The following is a 23,412-nucleotide window of genomic DNA, read 5'->3' as shown; positions in this document are numbered from 1 at the left end:
TGAGAAACAAATGCTCAATGACTTTGCCATCTACCAGCTTTTCTTGATTTCGGTCAAGACTTTACTTGTGGACTTATAAAGGAATGTAGTCCCTTCAAACAATATCTAAATTGGCAATGCAGTGTTTCAGCACTATGAGTATCTTCTAATCACCAATCCAGTGACCATGGAATGGGCAGCCACTTTTGCCACACGTTTCCCTGCATCCATTTTCTGTTTCCACACACAAATGATTTCAGCCGATATAATCTTAGTCAAGGACTTCTGATCTTCTGGGAGTTTCTCTAGGTACTGAGTAATACTTTTTCATAAAAATAACGATCTTCCCATAATCATGTGATTATTAGCTATTCTAAAGTTTAAGGCTGCTGAGTACACCTTCCAGCCCAAGGAGTTAATCGGTCATTCCTCCCAATCAATGAACAAGTTGTGTTGCCCCAGGCATTGTCTAGCTTGACTTCCATGACTATGGAGGAGGATGTGTTGAAAGAAAGCTTCCAGAATCTTGTCTAACTTCATAAAGGGTTTCAATCTTTCATCTTTTATGTAGATTGTACCAACAAGACTTTTGACAAGTCTGGAATGGTGAAGTCCATTAATTTCTCTAAGACTGGGAATGGTGAAGTCCATTAATTTCTCTAAGACTGGGAAAGCTATGGAACCTACTGTGTCCAGATAGAGACAATTGAGGATCTTGTCCTTTGGTTTAGTGTCCAAAGCAGTAACACAACTCGAGGGCTTTTGCCATCCAAATCATTTGTTCCCCACATAACTCAAGATCTGTATAGGGGAAGCAGACGAGGGATCCCAGACCACATCATCTGGGAAAGATTCAGAGGCTGAATCTGACTCAATGCTTTAAAAAAGCTCCTAAACTGGAACACATTGCTTGAAGATTCCCTATTAGACCTCAATTGAAGGGAAAAAAACAAAGGAATTTTCTAAGAACCTTTTCCAACTGCAGTGATAGCTAGGTGCATCCAACTCATGCAGCAGCAAAAAGAAACTGAGAAAAATGGGCAGCCTGCTCCTGGAGCATATGACGCCTATGGTGTGGAAAGTCACACATGTTCTGGCTTTGTGGGAGGAGTTGCCCCAATTTAGGAGTTTAAGCTAGGAATAAAATGTCCATGGCCAGCCTGAGCAAGTACAGTCCCAATGTGGAACTGCATCAGAAGATGGAAGATGAAGCACTGCTTTTGTGGGAAAATGAGCACTACTGGATCCAATCTAATATGTTTGATACATAGTCATACATTTATTTTAAAAAGTATTTTTCAAAAATGTTTTAATGTACAGCATTAAAAATGGGGAAGTAAAAATATAAATTCTCATCTTGCCTATGAAACCAATTTTATTTACCTTTACTTGATACTTGGTACTTGATAAAAATGCTGGTAATGAAAAAGATTTCCAAAAGCTTGTCTCTATGGCTGATGTGCAGTGATCCTCAGCATGGAAAAAGAAAGGGAAAGGCTGGTGGTGGAAAGTGCTGTCAAGGCCCAGCTGACATGTGATGATCCCACAGGGCTTGCAGGACAGCAAGCTTAAACCATTATTTAACAACCAAAGGGCTGGCAAGAACTGGATTTATTTAACCTTCAGAAACTGTACATCACAACTTGATTAATTAATTCAAACTGATATACAGAGGAGGCCAAGAATTCTTCATGCCTGGTATATTATTTTACTGAATGGAAACCACATAAATCGATGAAGCTACTGTACCAAGTTAGTACGTTCCACTGAAGTTTAAAAATCACCTTAAGTTCTTGTAGTTGGTCAGGTTCATACAGTTTTGGAGATAAAGCTTGAGCCAGGAAGGCATCAAGTTCCTGGCGACGAAGTATCCGAACCCCAGGCCATTGCACCATATACCTAAAAGGGAAAAATGTCTTAGATTCGATCATATTTGAAAAGTTTTGAGGTAATATTTAAGGTTTACATATACATATATAACAAGTGTATCACAATAATGTCTTTCTATAAAGCTCATCATCCCTTGGGAACAATCCAGCTAAAGCTGAACATTAAAATCCCACTGTTACCATGGGAACATTTAAGTAGCTAATTTCCCCATGAAATCAATGGGATTTAGGAATGCTTTTAACAATGGCAGGACTGCACTCAAAGTACTGTATGTGATGAAAGCTAGTCACATAGCTTTGAAAACAAAGTGAACAATGCAACTTTCCAGACGTGAGATATTCTAAGTCAGTGTAATGCTACCACCAATGCAACCATATTGTTACATTATCTCTAGTCATTCTATGACATGACAAAGCTGTCAACGTTTTGCAGGGTCTGTCTTCCGCCAGACATTTGGTTGAGGCCAGGAAGATCGGATCCCTCCCTATATAGAGGCCTGTAGAGGCACTGCTTTTGATAACTGGGCATAGATTCTTCTCCCGAGGATGATCGTGGCTATTGGGGATTGATTGGGGGAGGGTTTTTTTAGACTGTTTCCTGCCATTGAGGTATATTATCATTTATGTCTAGGGGGTTATATTTTTTATTATATTGGATTGCATTTTTTATTATACTGTAAACCGCCACAAGCTGGGCTGGCTTTGAGATAAATCCAAATATAATAATAAAAATATAATAATGTATTAAATATTAACTATTGATTAAAAACAAGCTTTACTGATTTTTGTATGAGAGCATTTTGTATGAGAAGCTGATGAATTCCATGCATACACACATCTGATTTTCCCCCCTCTATTTACTTATATTTTTATGCCAACTATTCAGGGTCCTGATTGAGGGACCTTATGAATAAAACTACAGTATAATATTGAAAAAAACTCAAGCTGCATAAAAATTACTTTATCAGTATATAATACTTTCTGCTTCGTATGAAAGGATTACAGGAGGCAGGTACATACCCTCTTGCGACAAAGATATAATGGAGAGCCAATGGCAAGAAAAATGTTAAAAATAATGCACAGATGGCAATTAACACTAGATAAGATGGCTGAATTGAAAGAGCACCTACCAAAGTTTGCTGAAAGTGTAAGAATAAAGTGGGCTTTCTTCATATTTGGAGGGAATGTCCAATAGTTAAACCTTATTGGCTTACTATAGCCAAAATCTTAGAAGACATTATGAAATAAAAGATATCAATATTACATGATCCCCAAATTGCATAGTTAGGTTCTCTTTCCTAAACAGCTGAAACCAGGAAATCTTTGATCAAGGACTTGCTTGTAGCCGGGCATGATACTAGCACTGCCAAGCTCAATAATATGGATCTTTAAAATTCAGTATATTATGATAATGAATAGGATAACTGCATTCAAACAGCTGTGAGAAAGGAAGGGAGATGCGCCAGAGAGTGTTAAGGTCTGGCAATATTTCTTAATATATGCTGGACTAAAATTAAGTCCAAGAAGACATAAGAAGTTTTGCAGTGTTTTTCAATGGACTATAAGGGAAAGAAGATTTTAATTACACTGGGTGTTTATAAAGCATGCCTGTGTTAGTGATATTTTATTGATTTGTTTGTTTGTTTATTTATTTATTAGATTTATTCCTTGCCTCTCCCTGGAGGCCCGAGGCGAGTTACAGACATATAAAACCCCAATAAAAACATACAATAAAACATAAAACATCATACAAAAATCCCCAGACAATAGAATATTGTAGTCAGTGATGTATTGCATTATGAGATTTTGTTAGGTTTATGTAATATTTTATAATTTCGATAATGAAAATAAAAAAGGCTACATTGAAGAATGTACTAGCAAAGAAAAAGGATATGGAAGAAACACTGGCCAACTGTCCAATATGACTATGCAGGAAAACTAGGTTATGTCAAAAGGAATTATAAGAAAATGTCAGAAACATTAAAATAACACAAATGTGACTCCAACATCATGAATTCTACTCACTTTAAAGAGGCAAACTGTCCAGTGATCTTTAGTGGTCAACACTCACCTTAATACACAACAGAGCACCATAAGGTGAGTGGGCACATTAGCTGGATTTAACATTGCTGGTGTGTCTGACCTCATACAGGCCAAGAATGCTCTCATTCTTCGATTCTTGTCCTCCACTGCTTTCCCCAGCCACAGCTTCTTCAAATTTGGACAAGTCCATTCCCTAAATGCAAGAGCTTCTACCAACTCAGGAGTCTGGGGAGACTTTCCTTTGTAAGCGGCCCATTCTTTAATTATCACTGGTGAAACTACAAAACAAAACAAAATGGGCAACTGCTTTTAACTTTGTGTTTGGACAGCCAGGCAATTCAAGCTTATACATTAAACATAAAATTCAGAAAGGTTCATAAAATGCAATTTACAGATTAACCTCATAAAATTTACAGAGTACTAACTGATAATTATTAGTATTAGTAATTATTCAATTTATCTAAAGTTAACAGTCTTAAATTCCAATGAATTATATGTGAAAAGCATAAACTTCTCCCCAATAAACACTGGGATGGATTCAGCAACGAATTTTCATGGACAGAAAGGAGAGTGATTTTCACCAATCCTGTTTCTAATGAGAGAACTTCAACACCCTTCCCCTCCTCCCAGCTGTTTCTGAGGGTCCCTTTCCCCCCAGGAGCAGCATTTCAGAGGGCATTTTATCTTGTGTAAATGTGAGAAAGAGGATGTTACATTGTGATGGTAATCCCTAACATCACTGGAAGTGTTTGGGAAATCCATGCCGCTGCTAACTTTGACTAAAGGAGGTCACAATTCAGCTAGTAATCCAATATTTCTATGGCAAAAAATTATTACTGTATTTGCTGGCGTATAAGACGACCCTCCCAACATTTCCACTCAAAATATAGAGTTTGTTACATTACATTACAGTACCTGTCATTGTCATCATTGTACGGCCGCAGCGCAACCGCAGCCCCTCCGGCCTGCCCCTGCATCTCCCTGTGACCGGCACTAATGCGCAAGTGCTTCGTGCTGGATACTGCGTGATACTGGATGGTATGTAGAATCAGGTGGGTGGCCATCGGGAGGCCACTATGGGCACCGGGCGGGCATCGGGAGGCCACTATGGGCAGCTATGTCTATCCCAACTGGTGCACCCGGCATATAGGATGACCCCCCCACTTGGAGGCATGTTTTTCAGGGGGGAAAAATAGTCTTATATGCCAGTAAATACTGTAATCAGAATGCAAATGCAGAGTATTTGTGCTTTATTAAAGTGCTTGTTTGTAGGTTGATTTAACTTTCATTTTTGTTCACAAAACTCCCAAAATTCTACTATGAAGCAACTCTTCACTGTTACCTCACAGACAAGTGAAACTTATTAGCAAGCAGAGAAGGAACTCAGAGGAATCCAAGGCTTCAATGAAATTCTATACAGTTGAGAGCTGAGAATAAGCTGTTGCTCTTAATATGGGACCCAATCTCATTTGCCTTAAACCAAACTACACTTGCTCCTTCACTTCTTACAACATCCAGCACACAATTAAGATTCATTTAGAGAGCACACAGAGCACAGTAGGATGCTGGTTGAGATGCATGATCTTGAGTGTAACAAAACATGATATACTTTCATAACGTTTAGGCTACCAAGGTAAAAAAAAAGATGCTGAAATAAGCCTGTTTAAGAAAATATTAGTGCAACATCCATTAAGGTTCAGCTATTCATTCCCATCTTTGGATATGATGTTTTGAGAGCAATCAGACCACATCTATCAGTATTGCCACCTGAGCCTAGCGTACTGTTAAACTGCAAGCTGAGATATGAAAAATAAAAATATTGCTTCTGTTAACCAGAAAGTTAATGTGTTAGCCAATGACTAGATGAACACTAGTACTAAATGGAAAAGTCAGCTCATATTTAGAAACCCTTGTAGCTGTTCCACTCCTGCAAAGAAGCATCAGGTAAAGGCTATTTATACAACAGGACCAGTATATGGGAGGTGTACTTAGCCCACCTTCTATTGACCCCTTTGCATTTCATTAGACTCAATGTTCCTTCAATGTAGACACAGAGCATAATCCAGTGAACAAATAATTCCTCTCACTGCATTTGAAGGCAGAACAACTGTTTCCATTTCTCAAGTAGCAGCAAATTGCTGTTTTTTCACACTGATCAATTTCAAGACCAACCAAATAAGATGTGAAAAGAAAAATGTATTCACTGATCCAAATGAAATAAGTTACCCTCAACCTGAAACACTGTGATAACCAACACATTTACTAATATTGATAAACCAACCTACAGAGTGTTTTTGGATGCCAGTCCTAGACAAGTTCTGACTACACACAGATACTATGCATTGTGGAGATCTTCCAGGGATATTATGTCTTCTACACTAGCGATCCCCAACCTGTGGGCTACCACCCACTGTTAAGCTGTTGATCTTAACATGGGAACCAATCTCATTTGCCTTAAACCCTCTAAACTAGCGATCCCCAACCTGTGGGCCACGAACCACATGTGGTCCGTCGACTAATTGGAGGTGGCCCGCAAAGGATGCCTTCTCCCCCCCCCCAGCCCTTTACTTCATCCCCCCCCCCCGGGGCCCTTTACAACACACTTCGGGTGTCATTGTCTCCCATCACTCCCAGATGGGACTATCTCGTTGCAGAGAAACAAGCTCAGGGTTCCCATTGATTTGTCATTGTCATGAGTTAAAATGTCCATGAAAATAAAATATTCCTTATGTTCATTGTTGTGGCGTGTCTGTATCTTATTTTGAAGGGATGTTTAAACATTACCACAGCGATCAGAGAGCGTTAAGGCAGTGGTTGAGAGTAGAGGAGTAAACTACCCCCCTCCACTGGGCCTCAGTAAAATTATCAAGCGTTGAGTGGTCCCCGGTGATAAAAGGGTTGGGGACCACTGTTCTACACCAACATACAAATGCATTTAAGCTAGTATTGTATGTTGTGTGGGAGGAAAAGTAGACAGTGGGTCAAAGTAGATATATGAGAATGAATTTGCTCTGCTCCCAAAATTCTGGCATAGAATCTTTCTACTTTAAGCTCTGTTGAGTAAATGAAAACATCTATTTTCTAAATTTCAAAACTAAGGAAACAACAGTTGGAAGATCAATTTTCAGGTCCCAGACTTGCTGGTCAAGACTTTTCCAGCTCAGCTAGTCCATGTGGGTACTATGGAATCCTTTGAAGCGCTCAGCAGTTATTAAAAGCAGATTCCCCTTTCCCCAAATTAACAAATCTGATACAAGACCTGAAGCCTTCCTATTGGTTTAACATGGGTTTTATTGATTATCACCATTTTGGCGGCAGTCTATGGGTAGAAAGGTCAATTCTGGCATTCTGATAGTCCTCAGCTTAGATTGAGAGATCTCTGCTCTGGAGTATTGACCTTGAACCAATTTAATGATAACAAGTTTTCCAGCCTAGAAGGCTCTTGACCATTATGACTTGGACTTCTGAACAATGAGGAAAGGTTCCTCCTTAGATAAGGTAACATCCTAAATCCACCACTGTGACTGAGTTGACCTTACACCAGGCTTTCTCAACCAAGCTTCCATGAAACCCTGGGGTTTCTTGATGGACCTGAAAGGGTTTCCTGTTTTTTTTTTTTTGGGGGGGGGTAATTTAAAATATATTTCCCCATTTTTAAAACATTTACTGGGTGATATGACCTTGTATAGTCACATTGACCTCCCCCCCCCCCCAAGTAAATGGCCTGGGTAAGGGAAGGGCTTTGGGTGGGCATGTACACAACTATACTTCTCAACCATATTCTGCATGATTGCACCATTTCTGGGTTTCTCAAAGCCTGGAGAATGTTTCAGGGGTTTGTTAGTGGAAAAAAGCTGCCTTACACCAAGGTGAGCAGGTTATACCGGGAGAGGCGATATATAAATATCACTATAAATAAATACATACATTGCTTTAAGAATATGACACTGGAATTAAAGAAGTACCCACTGTAGCTGTCTTGCATGCTAACGTACCAAGGACATAAACGTTATGTAAGAGGTCACTGAGTTTTGAAGTCAAACCAAAAATATAAATTTCTGCTGATGCTGTGGTTGTGGTTGAATTGCTCTTGGTCTTTGAGCACATTACCTAAGGAAAGCAATTTGCCCCAGAAACACACCCAAATGGATGAGAAATTCCAACTAAAAAAAATAAAAAGAGCTGTATCTTGATGATGACACTGTGGTGTTGGAAGCCTTTTTAGCATTATGTTGCCTGGCTAGTGACTGAATGAGGTGTGGTGGATATGAATCCCCAATGTGGCAAGATGTATCACCAATGCCATCACAATATTAGTAAGGTTCTTGGAGGAGTAAGTCAACTCAAACTGCAGCGTGTGAACTGGAATTCATGGCGTTGATAGGGAATCAGTGGTACCTGTGACATGCTGGGGTGGACAAGGACATTCTGGTAGGCCTCATGAGGTCCAACACTGTCAGAATTCACCCTTCTGCAGCACTTTGGATATCTCAGTAACTCCATGCAGAAAGATTTGCTTCAGGAACCAGTTCAATATTTAGAGAGGCTGTCCACTATTTTTCTGTGGCAATGCAGAGAAAATGGAATATATGCCCAAGCAACTGCTTTGTAACAGCACTGCCATTTATTCATATACATTATCTAGAGTCCTTCTTTCTCACTGAGTCTGAAGGCAGATTATACAGAGAATGGGATATCCAATAAACATTGCAATAGGATTTGGATTGCAGAAATCGGAAACAAAATTCAAAGCATAAATATTGAAATGTGACATGTTAAAAGATGCAAAAAACAACTTAGGAGGATCATACTTACAGCAACAGATAGTACACAGTACTACAGTTTGTAATTCCTACCCCTTTACTAAAGCATCTTTTTGACCCATGTCATTGTAATATAGTCCTTCTACTTGTGTAAAAACGTCCAAATAATTCAGTTTTGCATAATTCGATGAAAGCCAGAAGAGTGGGAGACCTTCCTAACCTCATTAGGCAGGCCATTCCAATAAACTGGCAGACAAAGAAAATGCACATGTACAGCACTTGTTAATTTTGTCCATTTGCAGGGTGGCAGCTGAAGAAGGCCCTGTTCAGATGAGTGCAACTGTAATGATGGAGCATAGGAAGAGACGCAGTCTTCAGATATTACAGACCAAGAACATGAAGGCCTTAGTATGGGATAGCCAATACCTTAAACTGAGCCCAGTAAGTGAAGGGCAACCAATAGAATGTCTGCACAATAAGAGTAATAGGGATGTGTAGCTCCTAATAACAGCCAAATCGCTGCGCTCTGTATCAACTGGAGTTTCCAAATTAACTTTGAATGGGGACTAAAGTAGAGTGCATTACAGTGATCCATGCCATGGACTTAGATGGTCAGAGCAGCCATGTCAACGTAGGGGACCATCTTGAAGGCCAGGCTGTGTTGGAAGAAAGTGAGGTTTTTGAAGCTGCATCAGCATGCTTCTTGAGCACCAGGGTTTGATCCAGTATAACTCCATAGCTCTTACCCAAATCAGCACGGGTAAGATGAACCCACTGAAAGTGGGAAGCATTGTCCTTAAAGATTTTAGCTTTCTCTATAAGCATTCACTTCCATCATGTCTGAATTCAGTTTCAATTTATCAACTTTCAGTCACAGCAGGCAGGCATTACCGCATCAACATGGGGTTTGGAGAGAGACATACAGAACTGGGTAGTCATCTGAATATTGATGACATCCAATTCAAATGCTACAAATTATTTCTCCTAAAGAATTTAAGATATAATGGAGGTAAATATAATGGAGGTAAGACTGCACCCCTGTAGAACCCCGTAAGACACTCCCCCTTGAAAATAGCTAGTCTCCAAAGGAAATACATTGAGCCAAACCCACTAAGAATCTCATAGATCAGCTGAAGGTACATCTCCTGATGCCTACTTCTGCCTCCGAATGCCTAAAAAAAAATGGCATTGTCTACTGTACCAAAGGCTACAGAGGTATTTAGTAGGAACAAGAAAGACACCTTTTGTTCACATTCAGAGATATTTTATCAATTACAGGAACTAGAGTTGTATATATACCATAGCTCAGCCTGAAACCAGACTTAGAAGGGTCCAGATTACATCAGTTATCCCAAGACTTGGAGTTGGTCTTCTACTGCTTTCTCAATCATAGTGCCTAAGCCGGAGACTGGGCAAAAACTGGCCACAATATTTTTGTGTAGATTTTTTTTGGGGGGGAGAAGTTGGATGGATAGCTGTCTCTTGCAATAACCAAAAGGAAGTGCCTTGAATTAGTGACAGTTTTATGAAATCAAGGGTTATTAAAGCAGTCCTCACAAAATTAAACATTTCTTCTGCTTGGCCTGTTTTATAGCTAGCACCCAGATCAGAGCATATTAATTTTATTTTACCAGTAAAATACCTTGTCATAGCTAACTGTCCATTACTGAGAGAATTCAACTGTCTAATCCAGGCTGGATACCTGAATATGTGAACTGGGACAACAAAAGGAATAAAAAGTTTGAACTAGATGCACATTCCCCTTGATTGGAGGCTGAACACATAACCATAGCATCAACGAGAGCATTGCTGAGATTATTAAGCAGCTTTGTCCCTAAAAATAGACATGAAGCTTAGTATGATTTTGATTCAGTGTAAAACTCACCATAGTTTACATCTAGCTTCTGCCAATGAGTTCATCACTTTGACTGTTTACGCACTGGAGGTTTCATGCTGGGCTCCAGGCTGGAGTTTTAGTCATGGCAGGTTGCCCCACCTCTTCCTGTACCTACATGGGGAAGCATTTGGCCTGGTTCACCTTATCTGCCCCCGATTTGTGCTCCTGCATGGGGGCTGGGGCAGTGAAATTCCCAGTGTGTAAACAGTCTTTGAGAAGTACTAAGTAAGTAAACTGGAATTTTCTATGAAATCTTAGACACCTTTTGCATGTCATTTTCACCTGTTACACTTTGAGAGACTTGTCTCCAAACTTCTTTGAAACCATATAACCAAGGCTTACACAAAAAGATGGCTAATCCCAATTTATTTCTGTGCTCAACAATGTCCTTTAATGGAAGCCTTTCTTATCTATAAGCACTACTAATTGAGCCAAGGCACTGACATTACTGATATTTGGATTTGGCAAAGCACAGACCTTCTTCGCAAATCCCAACCAAGACATATTAGAAAGGAAAGTAGTTGATTCTTCCTTCATTTCTGAGACAAAAAAATCTGGGAATGGAATGATCTTTTCTGCTCCCTAGGATGCTTTCTTAGCACTTTTGAATTTTCACTGAAATATAAGCTGTTTAAGAGTTTCTCTGCTCCTTCAATGAGCTCCAGGATGGAGCTTAACAACTGAAAATCATCCCATCTTGTACTCTGTTAAAGCAAAGATTATATCTCTCCAACTTTGACAACTTGCTTATTCCTCGTCCTGATCAGAGACAGGAATTAATGATACATCTTGATGCTGACTAGTTAAGCCTTTTGTTAGCTTTATTGAGCTATGCAAACTGCTGAGACCAAGTTCTAGGAATGGGTCTTTTCTCTACATTTTTAACACCCGGATCTATTTAAAATGATATCTTTAGAAAATTCCATTAGGACTTTCAAAAATTTCTACCCCACTACCAAGCAGAGCCTGGCCAGGTCATGCAGCATGCTTATTCTTGAGAAAACAGGACAAGTCTATGCAACATATATCATATACAGAGGAGTTTATTGACCACCATGCTTAGATACATGCTTCTAGCTGCCACTCCGAAAACAGCACACATATCACTGTCTTCAACAAAACTATAAAATATAACTGCATCTACTCCAGTTCTTCAGAGAGGGTAAACACAGAACTTAAATCATACATTCCAAAAATTACAGTAACAATTTGAGGAAGTAAGGGAGATAAACAAGACCTAAAGAAAGATAAACAAAGGATAATCAGATACAGTGATAAAGCTTTTAGGATACATGACGTTAGTACCTACAACCAATCTTAACCAAATATCAGCAAAAACAAACACCATGGAAGTAAGTTATCAATTTAAATCCAAACATTAGAATTTTAGCTGCCAGAAGACATACTCAAACACCCCCACTCCCATTTTCAGTCAAAGTTGAGTGGCTCAGTTAAGATATCATACCAAATCATGATTAAGGACATTTAATTGTAGAATGTATTTCATTCAATAACTCATCTATTGTCACAAGGACTTAGTGGGTCTTTTCACTCAGAAATTCAGAAATATGGATCAAGTAGAAGATTAAAGCAGACAATAAAATGCTCTAAAACCAGAGGTGTCAAATTTGTTTGTTACGAGGGCTAGATCTAACATAAATGTCACTTTGTTGGGTTAATTATGCCATAAAATGAAATGTCAGGTACCACGGATATTTTACCACTGGCTGTGACCCATGCCCTCCTCGGTTCTAACTAACCACCCTTTTGCTCTATATGCACAAGAAGTGTTGCACAAAAGAACAAGCTATCACCAAACAACCAAGGTGCAACAACAAGAGACTCTCATGGCTAGCTTGTTATGAGCTGGAGTATGAAGCGCTGCATTCCTTTGTTACAGGTGTGACAGCCAAATACAGGTGGCCTAATGTCATTATCTAGCCAATAATCAAAACTACAATAGCCAACAAGATTTGGGGAAGGATGAGGCAGCTGCACAATTTCACACCTCCCTCTGTCAAAGTACTATATTTAGCAACAAGCTTGAATTATACTGCGGTGTTCCTTAACACCCCAAGCAATCCTCAAGCACTGCTTGATGCCAGCACCACTTTAACTGCAGGCAGCAGAGACAGAAACCCAACACGCTCTGTCTGGAGGAGGTGGTGGCAAGCAGTGTGGTGCGTCAGCCCCAAGGGAACTGGCCGCACAGAGCCAAACCAACCAGCCCTCTTGGCCCCTTATGACTGTTAGACAATCATTGCGTATCTGGGAGAAGGCTCTGGGAAAAGCTTGCATTTGAGTAAAGGGAGAGACCTCGACAGGGGGTATAATGCCCTAATATAGGTCTTTCTGGTCCACATTCAGCTTGGTCGCCCACCCCCCCACCCCCATCACCAGTTAAGAGCCCTGGACAGGCCAGTTCTGGCCTTCAGGTCATATGTTTGGCATGTCTGCTGTAAACCATGTTTTTGTTTGTGTGCTTTTATACTCTGCCACATGGGATGAAGGGAACTGTGGAATTGAGCTTTCCCTTTCTCCCATCCTATTTCAGCTCTCTGAAAAGTGGGCTCTGGAATAGAATAGTGACACAGGAAACTGGTGAAAATTGCCCTAAGCAAGTTCCCTTCTGCTTGCTAACAAGCCCAGTTTTTTTCTCAGTTACCGTTAATTAAAACCATGGTTTTGTGACATATCTGAACTGAGCCACTACTTGGAAGTTAACAGGAAGGTAAATACATACATTCTGGAGGAAGTCTGTTCTTTCTAAAAGCAAGCCTTTCTGTTTTTTTCCTGCTTTCTGCCAAACTGAACAGGACTCCGTAAACATATTGACGAACTGGCCTATAGAGGAGAGCAGCAGGAGGCAGGTCTTTGTTTGCTTCATCTTCAATAGAAACCGCGATTTTGATTTCACCCTGTACATCAAACAAAGCAATTAGAAGCAGAAACTCAAGCAGATTTATTTGGGATATCAAAGCCTTATTTCTATCAAATCAAATATATTAATAAGATTGGGGAGAGAATGCACTAAGCTCTGTTTCCACGTTCTTTAATAAATTAAGCCTTCCAAACAACCAATATGGATTTTCATGTGTAGTTAATAAGAACATAAAGAAGCTTTAATTTCAAGAATACAAATACAAAAGATCAATTTGTAGCCAATGCTTCACTAGTTTATCACAGAACAAAGAATCTATTAAAAACTATAGAACAGTGGTCCGCGACCTTTTTAAGGCTGCGGATCGCCTGAGGTGGGGAGGGCGATCGCTTGGCGCATGCGCATTTGTGGCCGTGCATGGTGCAAGCGCGCATGCGCAGCCCTGCTTCCCTCTCCCCCCCTCCCACAAAAAGAAGCTTGCTGGGCTGCAAGCTAATCGGCCGCTTTTGCGGCTGATTTGCTTGCGGCCTGGGAAGTTTCTTACTGCGGGGGGGGGGGGGAGAGGGAGCTGCGGCCTGGTGCAAGGGCCTTCGTGGCCCGACAGCGGGCCGCAGCCAGGTGGTTTGGGACCACCGCTATAGAATACTAAGACTTTAAACTTTACTAAATTTAGCATGTGGCAGGGCAATAATGGAAAGTATCCTGTTGCAGGTATGTAAAGGCTGAGTAAGCCTGCTGAGTCTGGTTTGGATGGACTACACTAATGTATATCAGATAGCTAAGGATGCTTTATGTACTTTTCCCATTTGTTCACACTTATTTCTTAAATTTATACTTCAGCTTGTCTCAGGGCGGATCACATCATATTAAAAAAATTAATAATATAAAATATCATTTTAAACTTAGTTTACATTAAAATCTAGGATATAACCTATACTGACGTTACCCATAAAAACCCAGCCCATGACTGGGAAGGGCACCGTGTAGAATTGCCAATTAATCAGCTGGCGGATGCAGGTTTAAGTGGGGAGAAATTCTAGAGATCAGATATTAATTCTTACTGGGCCTAAACCGTATGCCTGGCAGAACTGCTCTGCCTGACACACCCTGTGTAATGTAAGTCTTTAATTATGCCCACCCCGCCAAAGGCACTATGGTCTAGTTATTAACATCTACTTAGGGTCCCCGGCCCTAAAGAGATCAAATTGGTCTCTGGTCTGGTGGAACGCTCTGCTAAAGGAAACCAGAGTCCTGTAGGTCCTACAACCATTTCTATAATTCTATATCACTTTGAGAAGAAATGTTCTAAATAAGAGCTATTTCACTGAATTATTTAAATTCAGTATTAAGAAACCAAACACTGTGCAGGCAATCGCTGGACCTTCACTAGATACTCTGGTCACACATCTGATAGTTCCAATTGGCCCACACATTTTAGAGGCAGAAAAGTGAGAACAATTCAGGTCAGGATATCCGCTGAAGAGAACTTAGAAGGAAAATATTCCTAGGAACCCATCCAATAACTAGAATAATGGCAGGTTAAAGTCAACTGAAAACTCCTTACACTATGCTGCTAGGGTAATAATGAAGGATATTAGAAAGACACGTTCTGACTCTAATCAAATATTTACTGGTTGATGCTAACATTTGCATTTGGAAAGATCCAAATATTCCTGATATGAACATTTAGTGGGACAAATCCAGGAACAGTCCCATCAAGAAAAAACCTCAGTGAATTCTAATAAATTAACAAAGTCCAACATTTCTTCTAAACCATATTCCTTTGATATGCTGTGGAAAGATCATGGGAAGATATGGCTTTAATAATACTGTAAATTTGGTTTACAGTGAGATAAGCAGATGTCAAGATGTTTGTGTTTTTTCTTAAAATGCACAATGAGCCAACTTTCCCCAATTTCTATTTCTACAAAAACATAAGCATGTTAAGATGGAAATAATGCAAATACATATATGGCAGTGGCAAGGAATAACTTAAACAAAAATGAGAGTTGATCCAAAGCAGAAAACATTTACTTGTGTTCATACTACAAAGCTCCACCCATATCACTAAAGCAGGAATTAATTCAATTTAAAGTATATGATCCAGCATCATCCCCTTATATGCAAGTTGTGTTGGTTAAAAATATTCATAATTACAAATACAATAAATTACATTTTGTGGATTATGTCTGAATGTAAGGATACGAAAATAACTATTTACTTAAAATATTTCTTTGCTGTCTTTCTACTAAAAAAAGTCCCTAAAGCAGCAACATCAAAATATTAAAACATTTCAATATTAGAGCAGTATTTACAATAAACTATATTTATTTATTGATTCATTTCTTGACCATGCCTTCCCTGCAAGCAAGGTTGAGATAGTTGAGATAGTTCACAGCAATATTAACATTTAAAACCAGCACTGAGTAAAATACAAAATACAATAAAATCATTTAAAATGCTTCCATGGTTCTGCCCTTTTATTCAGATTATTATCATTGTCTTGCTGGCGATTTTTCAGTCATATTGATGGTAATAGGCACGGGCGGGGAGGAGCCTACTGTGGGGGGAAACATCATGCTGGGGGAAGAGACAAAAGAAGGAAGTCCTGATATGGTTGTGATCTAAATTGCCCTGGCCTCAACCATAGGCCAGGTGGAAGAGTGGTGTTTTACAAGCCCTGTGGAATCTTGGAAACACTGTCTGGTCCTGGGTCAAAACAATTCAATAAAAACAAAAACAAGCATTGTGCAGGGGGTTGTACTAGATAACAACTCTTATGATTCTAAGGAAAAGGGCTGAAAGCAGTTATTGTGAGTATACCAAACTAAAGAAAAACACTTTCACTAGATGGCAGAAGACAACAATATAGGGAAATGTCCCTGGAGAGGAAGTTGCAAAGTTTGGATGCCAGAACTAAGAAAGCCATTTTTTGGTTTGTCATCCATCTAGTTTCAGATAGTAGAGGCACCCAAAACACAGCCTCCATGATGACCAGAATAGATGGGTGAATTCATATGGTAGAAGTCAGTTCCTTAAAGTATGATAGCCCCAAGCAGCACAGCGTTTTAAAGGTCAATACCAGCCTGAGTTGAATGTGGAAACAAATTGGGAGCCAGTGTAGATGGAACAAGACTGGAGTGATATAGTCACTATGGTACACCTGGCATTCTGTACCAATTGTAGCTTCTGGCCAGTTTTCAAGAGCAGTCCCACATAGAATACACTACAGAATTCTAATCTAGACATTACCAAGACATGCATCACTGTAGCCAGATCTTTCCTACACAGGAGGGTCACAGCTGGTGAAAAGCACCCATGACCTCTACTATCACCTATTTATTCAAGTAGAACAGGGATTTCCAACCAGGGGCCCATGGATCTCTGGGGGTCCGTGGGAGCTCCACAGGAGGTTTGTAGTCAAAAGATTGAAAAAGGTTGAACTAGGTCCAACAGCACCCACAAGCTACAAGCCTGTTTCTTTAGGACTGAGGCATATGTATTGTTTGAAGCAGTCCACTGGGAGAACAGAGAATTTGAACACAGGGCTAAATGTCTCATGAATATGAATATGTAGATCAGAGCTGGTATTTAAATGCTTTCCAAATGCAAAATGAAACACTGGAAGAAATCATCCAAAGATTTGAGATAAATTATCATTGATATAATGATGACACACAACTCTACTGGTTCCCCCTCCCCCTTTTTTTATTTACTCCAGATGTAGCTGGGGAATGGTGTCTGGAATTTAATGGGGTAAAAAATTGAAATTAAAACTAAACAAGAAACAGATACAGCTGGCTTATGAAGGTGGTGTTCCCTAGAGGCATTACTGCAGGATTCTACATTCTCAACTCATGCACAAGCAGCATCCTTGTCTCAGGGTGCCTTATACCAGTGGTCCTCAACCTTTTTATCACCGGGGACCACTCAATGCCAGGGACCACTCAACACCTTTTACTGAGACCTGGTGGGGGGGGGGTAGTTTACTCCTCTACTCTCAACCACTGTCCTAGCGCTCTCTGATCGCTATGGTAATGTTTAAACATCCCTTCAAAATAAGATACAGACACACCACAACAATGAAGTGTGTTGTAAAGGGCTGGGGGGGATGAAGTAAAGGGCTGTGGGTGGGGGAGAAGGCGTCCTTCGGGGCCCACCTCCAATTAGTCGAAGGACCACATGTGGTCTGCGGCCCACAGGTTGGGGATCGCTACCTTATACAAACTTGTTTGCATGACCCCAAACTCACAGACCCTACCCCCTTCACCACTGCTGCTATACAAGTTCAGGGCTGCATGTAGAATGAGAAGTCATAGTGGGGTAGTGGTTAAGAGCGGTGGCCTTTAATCTGGAGAACTGGATTTGATTCCCCACCCTTCCACATGAAGCAAGCTAGGTGACCTTGGGCCAGTCACAGCTCTGTCAGCCTCTCCTATCTCACAGGCTCTTGTGAGAAGGAGATTGGAAGCTGCTTTGAGATTTCAGGTAGTGAAGTAGGACATAAAAACAAAACCTTTCTTCTTCATCTTGCCTCTTCTAAATAAGCCCTGACCCTTTTTCACATTAGATCTCGTTTCTCACTCTCAGACAGAGCAATTCAATCCCCTTAGTCATTCAATCAATTCAATCCTCACAGAGACACTTCAGGTAGTCAAATGTTTCTGTCTGTCTGTCAGTTGAGATCTTATAAGTCTGCATCTCTTTTTCTGCAACCATACACATCCAGTCCATAGGGTTAAACTTACAAGGAATTAGCTTTCATGTTTGGCTTAAACACAATACTGGAGTGATTCTGATAGACAATTACAAAGTTTCTCCACCCTTCAACTTCTAAACCACAGTTCTATTCAGGATTCTTTGTTACAAGTTGACTTCCTCCCAGCCACTATCAGGCTATTATTCTGCTACTTGCTGGTTTAAGGTTCCAGACAGTTCTAACTCTCCCTTTTACCAAACTAATGACTTAAACTATCAGTCTCTCACCAACATTCCATCAGTTCCCATTGCACTCTTAGGCAACTTATCCTGCCTATCACAGCTTGTTAAAATAAAGATGATCTTTGACACAGTTATCTGTGTTTCAGTAATGACTCACTTAAAAAAAATGTCCACAACACAGCACCCATGTTGTTCACTGAGACTCACTACAATAAGCAATCAAATACTTTCACACTTGCTTCCACTTTATTTCTGGGTAATTCAGATTTTTGGTGTTGACCTTTCAAAGACAAACAATTAAGGGCTACAGTATTTCAAGGATCATGTTATCCCACATGAAGCTTTTGGGTGTTAAGTTACACAGGACTGTTAGAAACACAGAGGGACAAAGCCTCCCAAAGGAAAACCAGCACAGCTTCTTGCAAAATAAGTCCTGGTTCACCAACCTTTTAGAATTCTTGGAGAAAGTGAACAAACATGTAGACAGTGGTGACCCAATGGACATTATATACCTTGACTTTCAAGAACCTTTTGACAAGGTACCTCACAAGATATCTGAGTATCATGGGATGAATCATAGAATCATGAGTTGGAAGGGACCTCTTGTGTCATCTAGTCCAAACCCCTGTACTATGCAGGACACTCACACCCTATCGCTCATCTACTGTAACCTGCAACCCCTTTGCCTTCACAGAATCAGCCTCTCCGTCAGATGGCTATCTAGCCTCTGTTTAAAATTTTCCAAAGATGGAGAACCCACCCCCTCCTGAGGAAGCCTGTTCCACTGAGAAACCGGTCTAACTGTCAGGAACTTCTTCCGGATGTTAAGATGGAATTTCTTTTGAATTAATTTCATCCCATTTGTTCTGGTCCGTCCCTCTGGGGCAAGAGAGAACAATTCTACTCCATCCTCCATATGGCACCCTTTTAAATACTTGAAAATGGTTATCAGTTCCCCCCTCAGTCGTCTCCTCTCTAGGCTAAACAGACCAAGCTCCCCCAACCTTTCTTCATATGTCTTGATCTCCAAACCCCTCACCATCTTTGTTGCCCTCCTCTGGACACGTTCCAATTTGTCAACATCACTCTTCAACTGGGGTGCCCAAAACTGAACACAGTAGTCCAAGGGAGGCCGAACGAGAGCAGAGTAAACCGGTACCATCACCTCTCGTGATCTGGACACAATACTCGGTTTGATACAGCCCAAAATCCCATTCGCCTTTTTAGCCACTGAGTCACACTGCTGAATCATGTTCAATATATGGTCTACTAAGACTCCTAGATCCTTTTCGCAGATGCTACTGCCAAGACAAGTCTCCCCCATCTTATATTGGTGTATTTGGTTTTTCCTACCTAAATGCAGAACTTTACGTTTGTCCCTATTGAACTTCATTTTATTCAGTTTAGCCCACTTCTCGAGCCTATCAAGATCATCCTGTATTCTGTTGCTGTCTTCAGTTGTGTTTGCTACCCTTCCCAGTTTAGTATCATCTGCAAATTTAATAAGTATCCCCCTCTAATCCCTCATCTAAATCATTTATAAATATGTTGAACAACACAGGCCCCAGGACAGATCCTTGGGGTATTCCACTTGTCACTCTTTTCCAAGAAGATGCTGAACCATTAACAAGTACCCTCTGGGTACGATTTGGCACAAAATGATTCAGGATGGTGAAAACTAAGGCTGACTGTGAACACGTCCAAGAGGACCTCTACAAACTGGATGAGTGGGTTATAATAATAATTATTTGATTTATTTCCCACCACTTCCGAAGCCGGCTTGTGGTGGATTACAATGTTCGATATAAAACCCCAATTAAAACCCCCATTTAAAAAACATAAAAATTACGAACATGGCGGACCCCCCCCCCCATCCTTACTACCGGAGGGGTGAGGAAGGACGTCAAGAACTCCATCTGCTACTCACACCCGGGGGGGGGGGGGCATCGATCTACCTCACCGACCCCAGCCTCAACCATAGACTTAGCGGAAGGGCTCTGTTTAGCAGGCCCTGCGGAACGCCGGGCAAATGTGGAAAATAAAGTTCAATGTTGATAAGTGGAGGAGGCAGTCCTGCAGGTGTGAATGTTCCAGTCTGTTTAGGGCCTTGAAGGTGAAAACCAAAACTTTGAACATGATTTGGTGACGCCCATTGGGGCAACTATTCCCAACCACAACTATAGGTCAATAGGGTCTGAGCTTACTGAGATTGAGAGGGCAAAAAATCTTGGGGTTGTAGTGGATAGCTCAATGAAAGTGTCAACCCAGTATGCTTTAGCAGTGAAAAAAGCAAACTATACTAGGAGTTATTAGGAAAAGGATTGAGAATAAAACAGTTGTTTAACATCTACATGTGCCTCCTTGCCCAGTTAAATTGCAGTTTTGGGCTGGGGCATCAACAATATGCCAATGATACCCAGCTGTATCTGTTGATGGATGGCCATCCATCCGCACTCAGGTGCGCTGGCCAGCAGCCTGGAGGTGGTGGCAGACTGATTGGAGTTGGTTAAAGCTGAATCCAGCTAGGGCACAGTCCTCCGGCTGGGTCAATATACCCTAAGTTAGGCTCTACAACTCCTGACTCTTGACGGGGTCCAGTAACAACTCTGACCACCATGAAGAGTCTGGGTGTGATCATGGACTGCTCTCTGTTGATGGATGGCCAGGTCACAAACACTGCCTGCCAGGATTTCTATCACCTATATCAGGCATGGCAGCTAGCACTCTACTTGTCTGCATCCGACCTGGCTGCCCGGGGACTTACAGAAACCAGACGGACCAGTGCTCTCCCAGCTGCACTGGCTCAAGACTGAAGACTGAATCAGGTTCAAGGTTTTGGTTCTCACCTTCAAGGCCCTGAAGAGTCTGAGACCTTCATACCTATGGGACTGCTCCTCTGCAACAGCCCCCAAGAAAATTTAAGATAGAGCACACTAAATAATCTTAAGATGCTCGACCCCAGAGAAATCAAACTGGCCTCAACCAGAGCCAGGGCTTTTTCACCTGGTAGAAGGCTCACCTGAGAGAGATCAGGGCCTTGAGGGACTTAAAACAGTTCGGCAGGGCCTGCAAGACAAGTGTTCCACCAGGCCTATGGTTGATGTCTACAAATACAATCAATAAGCTGGTATCCCTACACAAACAAAAACACAAATAATAAACATCTGTATGCCTATTACGTCTATTAACATCTGAAGCACTTTACCACCCCTTTCCACTTACTGGAGAGCAGGTGGGAAGTTCCTTCAAGCGTTTTACATGTAATTTTATTAATTTTAAACATTAAAATGTTTTAATCATTGTTTTTATGATGTATTGTAAGCTGCACTGAGCACTTGGGAAGGATAACATACACATTTGAAAAATTAATTATTGCAACGCCCCTGTTGTGTGGCCTCATTTGGAATACTGTGTACAGTTCTGGTCACCATTATCTCCAAAAGGACACTGCAGAGCTGGAAAAAAGTACAGAGAGCAACCAAGATGATTAGGGTGTTGGAGCACATTCCCTATAAGGAAAGGCTGAAGAATCTGGGACTTTTCAGTTTAGAAAAGAGATGACTAAAGAGGCAACATGATAGAAGTTTGTAAAATTATGCATTGGGTAGACAGACTTGACGAAGAGAAATTTTTCCTCCTCTCCACAGAATACTAGAACTTGAGGGCAGTAGGTTCTGGAAACTGTTCAGAACAGACAAAAGGAACTGCACTTTACACAGGGTGATTAAAATGTGGAATTTGCTGCCAGAAGATATAGTGATAGCCACAGGAATAAACAGCTTTAAAAGGGGATCAGCTAGATTTATCCTCCTTGAATTTAACAATGGCTACTACTAGCCATGGTGACTGATGGACCTCTTGTGTCATCTGCGTGAGGGGAGCCTGCACATTTAGAGGTAGTAAGCCTCTGAATGCCAGAGCCAGGAGGGGAACATTAGGGGAAGCTTTGGCCTCTATGCCCTGTTGTTGGCCATCCAGAGGAATTAGTTGACCACTGTGAGACAGGATGCTGGACTAGATGGACTAGTAGGATGATCTATCAGGGCTCTTCTTATGTTTTTATTTAATCCAGGTTATTAGGGAAGAAATAAATCTCTGATTTGCTACAGCTCTCACATTCAGAGGTCGCAACAAAGTAGGTAGACCAAACTTAACCCAAGACATGATAAAGGTAACTGAAATATGAAAGTCCAAGAATAAACCAGTAATTGAGACTCGGGCACCTGAAACAAATCATGGTTTGGTTCATGACAACTGAATGCAACCAAAACATACCAGGCTGAAATTGTTCCTTACCTTCAACATACTAGGGACTCTACTATAATGGAATTCAAACAGTGATGCAGAACTTCAGAGTAATCTGTGCTTTTAGAAACTTTGTTTTCGAATACCCAAGTCTAGAATTCTTACCTTAGTTAGAACATGAAAGATGTAAGGATACATTAACCCCTTCTTATGTCTGTGTTCTGCCACTCTTAATACTTCAGGTGCTACAGGAGGTAATGGAGGAGTGGTAATATCCATATGGTTTCTGGTAGGCATTGATAGTAGACATGGGATTTGTGCACTACTAGATTGGTTCCCTTTAACTTCAGCTGCCTGGTTTCCTGAAGAAACAGTAGAGGAACCTTCTGCCTATAACACATGAAAACCTTTTAATCATATGTAGGAAAGTATATATAATTATTATTGATTATAAATGTTATGCTCCAGTGTCAAATTTAGAACACTCATTATAAGTACATGGAGGGGGCTGTGTCCCCCCCCCAAGAACAAAATACCCACTGAGCTCAAGGAGACCCTATTCTAAATCCCACACTTGATTGTGCAGATCAATATTCATTCCTTGGAATCTTTTATTTTCAGAAGAGAACAGGAGCATTATCAAGTAACTTTAGCATTTGTTACAGTTAACAAACTGAAAGCATATGTACTGAGAATAACATTAATATGGCATTCAACAAGCTGCTCCACTTCCACCTTAGGGGCATTTTACTTTGTTTGCAAAAGAATTGCTGA

At 40.7% G+C, this 23,412-nt stretch overlaps 1 protein-coding gene across 1 annotated transcript in view; it reads right to left on the bottom strand.

Annotated features, from left to right (window-relative positions):
- FAM120A (family with sequence similarity 120 member A) overlaps positions 1 to 23,412 on the bottom strand; it is a 75,676-nt gene that overhangs the window by 12,890 nt on the left and 39,374 nt on the right. The window contains exons 9-12 of the mRNA XM_077325581.1: positions 22,804 to 23,028; positions 13,315 to 13,489; positions 3,940 to 4,189; positions 1,764 to 1,878 (exon numbers count right to left, since the gene is read on the bottom strand). Of these exons, the coding sequence (XP_077181696.1) occupies positions 1,764 to 1,878; positions 3,940 to 4,189; positions 13,315 to 13,489; positions 22,804 to 23,028 (765 nt within the window). The remainder of the gene's footprint in view (positions 1 to 1,763; positions 1,879 to 3,939; positions 4,190 to 13,314; positions 13,490 to 22,803; positions 23,029 to 23,412) is intronic.

The sequence above is a fragment of the Paroedura picta genome, chromosome 3, assembly GCF_049243985.1.
Source record: "Paroedura picta isolate Pp20150507F chromosome 3, Ppicta_v3.0, whole genome shotgun sequence".
Taxonomy (NCBI): Eukaryota; Metazoa; Chordata; class Lepidosauria; order Squamata; family Gekkonidae; genus Paroedura; species Paroedura picta.
The sequence above is the reverse complement of the archived record's forward strand: the minus strand, read 5'-3'. Positions and strand labels throughout refer to the sequence as shown.